Source organism: Mauremys mutica, chromosome 7 (genome assembly GCF_020497125.1).
Source record: "Mauremys mutica isolate MM-2020 ecotype Southern chromosome 7, ASM2049712v1, whole genome shotgun sequence".
In the NCBI taxonomy this organism is placed as follows: Eukaryota; Metazoa; Chordata; order Testudines; family Geoemydidae; genus Mauremys; species Mauremys mutica.
The window spans coordinates 97,079,322-97,087,884 of record NC_059078.1 but is presented as its reverse complement, the minus strand read 5'-3'; the positions used below and the strand labels follow the sequence as shown (position 1 = coordinate 97,087,884).

General features: G+C 40.8%; 1 protein-coding gene across 4 annotated transcripts; it reads left to right on the top strand.

The window, feature by feature from the left end:
* Window positions 1–702: 702 nt before the first annotated feature.
* On the top strand, window positions 703–6,911 carry PPP1R3C (protein phosphatase 1 regulatory subunit 3C). Of its 4 annotated transcripts, none has more exons than XM_045025271.1 (2): window positions 703–811; window positions 4,209–6,911. In XM_045025271.1, the coding sequence occupies exon 2, from the start codon at window positions 4,210–4,212 to the stop codon at window positions 5,149–5,151; it is 942 nt and encodes a 313-aa protein (XP_044881206.1). In that variant the 5' UTR covers window positions 703–811; window position 4,209; the 3' UTR covers window positions 5,152–6,911. The 4 variants fall into 4 exon arrangements, with proteins under 4 accessions (XP_044881206.1, XP_044881205.1, XP_044881209.1 ...); XM_045025270.1 differs by lacking the exon at window positions 703–811 and adding an exon at window positions 1,461–2,156; XM_045025274.1 differs by lacking the exon at window positions 703–811 and adding an exon at window positions 2,197–2,285.
* The last annotated feature ends 1,652 nt before the right edge of the window (window positions 6,912–8,563 follow it).

The window sequence follows — 8,563 nt, the reverse complement described above, 5'->3', positions numbered from 1 at the left end:
TATAGCACACAGACAGAACATAGAACTGTGTGTGAAAATAAAAACGAATTAAATTAAATGTGCAGAAGTACTTTTTCTAACTGACAAAGAGATGTAGAGAGTCTTACATTGTGTATGGGGATATATATGTTCAGCTACATATAGATTTGTCTCCTGCAACAAATCATGGGCAAGAGCTAGTGCAAAAGTTTATTTTTCACAGTTTAGGCTGGGTATTATTTTTGTTCTAAGTATATAAGATCATTCCAGCAGTGACTGAAAAAAATAGCCATGATTAAACAATATCTATTTCATTTTGAAAACCCACATTACAAATGCAGCAGGCTTCCCTTCCCTGCTGCTTGGAAACACAGGCCATTTGAAGAATCCATTTTAACCCCCTTACTTGAAAGCCTTTTAGTTTGAAAATCCATTCCACTGAGGCTGTAACCCTGCTGCTGTCTCTTTCTTTGCTCCACGAATTACAATGAGATGTGCTAAACCACAGTTTAGACTTTTAGAATATTGGCAAACAGGCTTCTCCAAGTTTGTTAGCCCCCAGCTATTCACACTAAGGCTCCCCTTGAGCAGAGAAACTGCAGGTGTCTGACTGTCACTAATCAAGGAGTGCTCTGCTCAGCTTCTGCACAGGTTCATCTGATTGCTTCATTCTTCTCACAGCTAAATAAAAAGATTTAAGTGTGAGCTGAAAGTGGAGTGGGAGAAGGGGCAAAGAACTTTAATAATAAGTTATTTCAAATATAACAGTTCAGGAAACAGAGATTTAATGAAGTTCTTCACTCAGCAAGGGGCACGAAGGGAAAAAGAAGAGGTACATTTTAGTCCTATAATTATGTGGCCACTTCAATGATGATTCAGGTTTATACTTTAATGCAACCTCAATGAACAAACATCAGAATGGAAATCTCTCAGCACTGTGCCAAAACAAGGGGCAAGGGATATTTGTAATCAAAAATATCATTAAGTGCTTCTTATGTGAAAAATTTGTCTCTATATTTTATAATTAAGCCCCCCACCCAATCCTATTCTATTAGCATCGAATGAATGAATAGACTTGATATTTGCCTGGTTTGTTGCTTGGAGAGCAGCTGTTTTTGCCTCTCTGTAAGTTAAATATATTTTAGAAGCCAAAGAAGAGTAAACCTAATTGAGAAGCTGGTTTTTACATGTTGGGAGAAAACAGCTGCTGGGATAAAAGAGATAAATACAGTGACCTAGATTTTCTGACACACCTTCTCCCTCCAGTGATACAAAGGCCCCAATCCTGCACTCATGTCTGAGGTCAGTGAGACATCTCATGCGAATAAAATTATTTATGTCCAATCCTGCAAGGCACTCATGTGGGCAGACCCCCTCCATTGGTTTTAATGGGGCTCTGCGCATGTCTGTCTATTCAGATGTCATTGCAGGACTAGGGCTTTGCTTACCGGAGCCTCCATTCCCCGCCCTCCCCTCCTCCAGGCAAAGTTAGAATACTTGTTGAAGTCTTGTAAAGTCAGCAATAGTTATAAATTATACGATTATACTCTGGACTATACTGTTTTATATAACTGATCAAAATATCTTGTTTCCAAATGGTTGACTTTAGTGGATTTTTTCCTGCCAAGATGAAACTAAATTTAAAATACATTTTTCTCATTAAAATTGTTAGAATGGAAAGTTACTTTCTTTCTGCAGTTTCCAGTGCTAGTGCTGATTTGAAGGTGACGGATCAGGGATGCAGAGACATCACCTTATCATGACTGATACGTTAAAAATATGTTAGTCTCTATCACTAAAACCAGCTGATCCTGAACTCATAGTTTCATGCTTTATTTCTCCTGCGTTAGAAGGCAGTCTCCATCCAACACGTCTATCGAGTTTACAAATGCAGTAACTTGAGCATGTAACTGCCCTGATTGCTTGGCAGGAGCTAGCTGCTAAGGGATTGGCTGCTCAAAGGCTTTCACGTGAAAAGGGCTGTGTGTAGGAGCAGGCAGCAGACTACATTCTCTGGTAGTCTGCAAAGAGCAGCTACTGCAGAGGGGCGTTGCTAAGAAAGGGAGGAGATTGTGCAAAGGTTTAATCAAGCTAGAAGCACTTAATTAACTTTTACCGCTCCTTCTCCATGCTCTTCTCTTCTGGCTTAATTTGCTCTATTAAATGAACTGTACCAGGTAAGCCTTCTGTAAGAGTTAAAGAGTTAACATTGCTGATAGGGACTCATGCTCGTGCTAAAAAGTGCATTGCTGGAGTTTCTGTGGAGGATGGCACGCCCCTCTTACAAGCGCAGAAGCATTATATGGGTGTTTGCTAGTGTATTAGTGCAGATTAACATAGTATTTAAATTGACTTTTGAGTCTGTGAACTACCTAAACTAGTGCATGCATCTGTGTGTGAAATCAGCCATTTTCTAAGAATTTAGAATTTTGCTTTTTGAGAGGGATCTGAGACATTAATATTTATATCATTATCCGTGTCAAGTTTTGTATTACTTAAAATAGTATTACAGATGCATGTTAACAACATTTAAATGTCTTCAGAATGGTCTTAAATTCTGACTTTCTGATGTCAGTTTCCTAGCTCTCATGCCTGTTTGTTAATCCCCTGTATATGTGCTCTAAAATTCAAAGAAGCACAAGGAGTTTCCTCAAAATAGCCATAAGTGAAAGTTGTTTTTGAAACTTCAATATGTATGTTGTTTTGGTTCTGTTTACATAGCTGAATTTATGTTGCTTTGGCTTCAGGGGCTAATAGGGCTCTTTTTATTCCCCCCTGCACTTGCCTTAACAGGCAGAATTAAGAGACTCAGTCTGCATAAAAGCCCCCCCCCCCCAATATTTTGGCCCTGTTCTGCAATACCAGTGAGAGCACTTGGAAGTAGAAAGCTTTCTTAAAGTGATAAAGCAAATATTTGCTTCCTGTGACTCAACAGAATTTTATCTTCATTCAAACTACACCAGTCTTCAAAGATGTATTACATTTGAAACCCTAATCCACAAATATAGAATATACACAAATGTTTGAACTAGCCATGTCTCTTTATACTGTAATTATGAGTAATCTTTCATCAGTAGAAAGATAATTTATAAAAAAAATTGAATAGAAGCTATGTAGCTTTTATGCAGACCTGTAGTAGACTTACACATGGATTTAGAGATGCTTTTAGGAAAGTATACCTTTTATTAAGGGCTACTATACTAGATTACTACAATGAAATGAGATGGGGTGAAGCATGCTCTTGTTGCATAAATTAACCAGCCAAAATCATGATATGGTATGCCTCTAACACCTGCAGATGGGTGAATTACTCTTGGAGAACAATTTTATCTAGTATTTTGACCATTTTTGTCTGAATTATCCACAAACTGGATTTACAAATTATTCAGTTTTGTTCAACAAACACTGTGAACATATCAATTTTTACCTATTTGGCACTATGTTAAGATGAGTTCATATGGTGTTATCTCTGCTTCCTGATTGAGGGAATTTGCAGGAATCTATGGGGCTTGGCTTGGAGCCTGTATGACTGAAATAAGATGCATGCAGTGCAGTTGTAGCCGTGTCAGTTCCAGGCTATTAGGGACAAAGATGGGTGAGGTAATATCTTTTATTGAACCAATTTCTGTTGGTGAGAGAGAAGCTTTCAAGTCTGGAAAATCTGTTCTACTTTGCATTTTTGCTGTGATGTTGGGAGTTCTTTTCAGACTTGAAGGAGGGCTCAGTGTGGTTCAAAAGCTTCATTCTCGTCAACAGAAGCTGGCCCAATAAAAGAGAGTACCTCGCCCACCTTGTCTCTGAAATGAGATAAGCACTTCCACTAGAGATAGCTAATAAATATGCTGGTTTATGAAAATCTTCACCCATAGTCCCATGTGAACACTTGTAAGATGAGACCTTTCCGGAACATTTGTGTGAATAAAAACCTCTTTGCACAGATTTTGTTCATGGAAAAGCAAACAGGTGGGCGAGAATGTGGCTAAATCAAAACAATTCAGAATTTACAAATATGGTTGAATAACTTTTCATGCTATTCCTCAGCTTCTGTAATTGGAAGTCATAATCGTAATTTAGGTTGCATTATTTAAGAGTATGTAAAGAGCAAGCCATGAATAATTAAGATGGTGAATGAAATCAAATGTGCACAGCTTTTCAAAAGACTTTCTTCCAGTATATATTTGATGGAGCAGACAGTCTTATAACTTACCATCTTCCTGATCACATTTCAGAATGATACAGATCTTGGACCCAAGACCTTTGCCCAGTTCCATGATGTCTGTTGATGTGGCCATGAGAATTTGCTTAGCCCATTCACCACCTCTGAAGAGAATTCTCAGCCCTCTTGATGAATATCAAAGAAGAAACTTTAACAGATTCAAGCCTCTCAGATCATGTCTCAATGTGAAACGTGATGAGTGTCGAAACAATGACTGGAACCGCTCCCCAAGCCGAGCCAAGAAGCGAGTCGTGTTTGCGGATTCAAAGGGGCTATCTCTGACTGCAATCCATGTCTTCTCTGAAATCCAGGAGCATCCGGTGTGGGATCTTCAGTATGACTTGTTAGACCTTGAAGACATAACTGCTGGTTTAAAACTGCACGAAGAGAAAAATTTGATTTTAGGTTTCCCTCAGCCTTCAGCTGATTACTTAGATTTCCGGAATCACTTGCAGAAGAACTTTGTCTGTCTTGAGAATTGCACCCTCCAAGAAAGGGCTGTGGCAGGGACTGTGAAAGTGAAAAACATGAGCTATGAGAAGAAGGTTCAGGTTCGAATTACCTTTGATACGTGGAAAACCTTCATTGATGTTGACTGTGTCTACATGAACAATGTGTATGGCGACTCTGACAGTGACACCTTCTCATTTGCTATTGAGCTGCCTCCAGCCATTCCCACTCAAGAGAAGATTGAGTTCTGCATTTCTTACCAAAGTGGTGAGCACATCTTCTGGGACAATAACGAGGGTCAGAACTACAAGATTGTCCATGCAGAATGGAAACCTGATGGTGTCCAAGCACCAGCATCTACTAAGAGAGACTGCGCAGTTCATAAGATTCCAAGGAAGACACATGAAACAGAGTGTGATCAGTTTGGCAGTCCAAGGCTGTCAAATGGCTTCTTTCCTGAGTGGCAAAGCTGGGGTAGGATTGAAAACTCAGCCCCATATTGGTGAATGGACTACTAGCCCATGAGCATTCCTGCTTTCAGTAACTAAACAGTGTTAGTCTTCAGCCTCTGCTTCATGTACAGTACACCAAAACCTGCTAGAAAGTTTTGTTGACTCTTCTTACAAATCCAAATTCACTAGCACTTTGGGACTTGTTGAGTTTAAGCAATTGATCATCTGAGAACTTCTAAACTTAGCCACATCTTACCCTTAGAGAAAAAGGGGTCCATTTCAAAATGGAAAAACAAGCCCCTCAGTCGGTTACCTACTGTAGAAATAGCATGTCTGTGTTAAGTATACGTGACTTTCTTTGCTATTCGCTAGCCTTAATCATGGGGTAAGAGACACTTGTGAGGAAGTACAATGTGTAGTGGAGTTTTGGGAAGCTGTCATAATTGTGTGTGGGATGTTATGTGAACAGAGCCACAATTCATTTTGTGCATGGCAGAGTATGTAATAGAGATTGCTGCCGAGACAGAGGTTTGTCTTAACCCTCTACATCCTCATGGAAACAAAATGCAAGGTTATGATTCTGTGGTATGAATAAGGAGTATCTTTTTGGGTGGATAACAGAAAAGTCAGAGAAGGGGAAGAGGTAAGATGCAGTGTATATTTTAGGAAAGCGCAAAAGCTTTTGGAAGCTGGTCTTCCAAAAATCACATGGGAAATTTTTAAGGGGTAAAAATGAATTAAGCAATAAAGAAAGTGCAATTAGCTTAAACTGCAGGCTTTTTGTTCTAACTACTTCATGTATGAAAATAAGTGACAGAGTAATGGTAAATGGTAGGGGTGAACTCTGTAAATATGCTTATGTATATTTAATCTTGTGGGTGGTGCCTATCTTGTATCATAAGCTCAAAGTTCTGCCTTCACTTATACCCATGCAACCCCACTGACTTCACAGGCAGAATTTGGCTCTATGTACATTTAAGAACTCATGTGCCTTTTTTAAAAATTCCCCAGATGCCAAAAATCATATCTTTGGAAAAAATCATTTACAAGACAGACCATGTAACTTATAAAATGGCCTAATTTATAGGTGAGTTAAATGTGTTGGCTGATCTGATATTTCTTATGAATGGTTGTCTTGACTCTTATGGTATCTTGTTCCCTATTGCAGTCAGTAACACTTGAGTCAGAAATAGTTTTCCAAAGCAGTAAAGTAAACTTGGGCAACTGAGGTCCTTCATATTGAAGATGGTGAGGTAACTGCACTTTTTGAAAGCTTATCTGTTGAAAAGAGCAGGGTTACCACTGGTTTTTTTTAGAAAGAATACTTTTCATAGTTAAATATCTTGCACATAAATAGGAGCAGTTTTCTATGCTTCTTCTCATATCTCAGTCATTTTCTGTGAAGTCAAAATGTTTGGTGTGGATTTTGGTTTTTTTTTTTCTTTTCAACATATTTCAGCAAAATACCAGTGTATTTTTGCACTTTGTGCTTTGCATCCGGAGCTATCAAAGTGTAAAGATAATCTTTTCCCTGTGAGAATGAAGTGGGAGATATTAAGAATGTATGGGATGCAGCAACTCTAAATATGTACAGTACACACACCTGTGTTCACTGTCTGCTATACTGAGCTGATGTTGATATGAAAATGCAAGTCACACTACTCACTCAGATACTGAGTATTGGAGCATTTTTGTAAGGTGAAATGTTAAGGTGAAATTAGCCTCTTCCGCTACCACCCAAATATTTTTCTACTGTAACTATCACTGTACTATGTAAACTGGTCCATTTTAAGAATAAATCATATTTTGATATATCAGATTGTTTTCCTGAGGGATTAGGGAAAAAAGCACCCTCCTTCACCATCCATTGTCCTGCTTTGTGATTGAGGGCAATTGAGAGTTAATTGTCAGAAAACCTGAATCAGTGTTATGGTCTGGAAGCGAGCACTGCCAGAGTTGGTCAAAAATTTATCCCATTGAAAACTTCAATTTTCAACCTGAATTTAAATGAAAAAGTTAATTCTGAATGAAAGGTCTGGGAAAAACTTCAGTAATATAGTTTGTGTCAAAACAACATTAGACATTACCAAATTGAAACATGTGACTGGGGTGTTTTGAACCAAATCAGAACATGAGCTTGACAGACTGCCTGCCTGAGCTGTTGTCATGTCTCAGAGGCCTGGTCTACACTTAGGGGGGATCGCTCTAAGATATGCAACTGCAGCTATACTATTCTCGTAGCTGAAGTCGACGTATCTTAGATCAACTTATCTCACGTCCTCATGGTGCGGGATCGATGGCCATGGCTCCCCTGTCAACTCTGCTTCCACCTCTTGCCCTGTTGAAGTTCCGGAGTCAATGGGGAGCACGTTCGGGGATTGATTTATCGCGTCTCATCTAGACATGGTAAATTGATCCCTAACAGATCGATCGTTACCGCCAATCCGGCGGGTAGTTCAGGTGCCTTATACCTCCATTCTCTTTTGTGGGCCAAGCTTCTACAATGGACTACATTTCCCATGATGCACTGTATTAGTGGAACGGATACAGTTCAGGCAAAGGGGGAAGACAATGATCCATCTAGTGTAGCCAGGGAGTCTGATCTGTAGGGGAGAATAGGGACATGAGGCATCTGAACTCTCTCTCCCATACAGCAGCTCAGGTGGGCCTGGATTAATGTCGGATTGAACCAAAAAGGAACATTTGGGCTTCGTTTGTCAAAGCAATGTTTTTAATTTGGGATGAGCTGAAATTAAAACTGATTTTGCTAATTACTTCCTGTTGGAAGATCAAGCTTTCCCATGGAAAAATTTCAATTTTGCAGAAGCCCTTCCTCTCGTCTTCTCCCCTACCTCCCTCAAGTGATCTTCCTGGAAAGGTCCTGACAGCTCCAAGCACAGCAAAAGCATCTTCTAACATTGCAGAATAGGAAGATTGCTCCACTAGCATTTCTTGGCAGGGGCCAGTAGTGGGAATTGAACCAAGTCCATCTGCATCTGGAAGGATACGCCTCTATTGCAGGGGTCTCAAACTCCTGGTGCGTGGGCCATCTGCGGCCCGAGAACATCCCCAATGTGACCCTCGGGGCTCCAGCAATTTTGGGGCTGGGTCTCTCCCTTAGCCCTGCATGCTGGAGCTGAGCAGCTTTCTGTGCGCTTGCTCTACATGGCTTTGGCCCCGGCACGGGGTGGGGCTGTGCCTCCATGAACTACCCCCACCCCAAGCGCCCCTGTGGCTAATGGGAAGCTGTGAGAGTGGTGCCCGGGGCAGCAGCGTGTGGAGGTCCCCTGGCCTGCCCCACCTTGGAGCCCCAGGTAAGCACTGCACCCCCCGACGTCCTCCCAGAGCCTGCACCCCCTCCCCCACATATCCCCTCCTGCCCCCAAACTCCCTCCCAGAGCCTGCACCCAAACTCCCTCCCAGAGCCCAACCTCTCACTCCTTCTGTACCCAAACTCCCTCCCAGA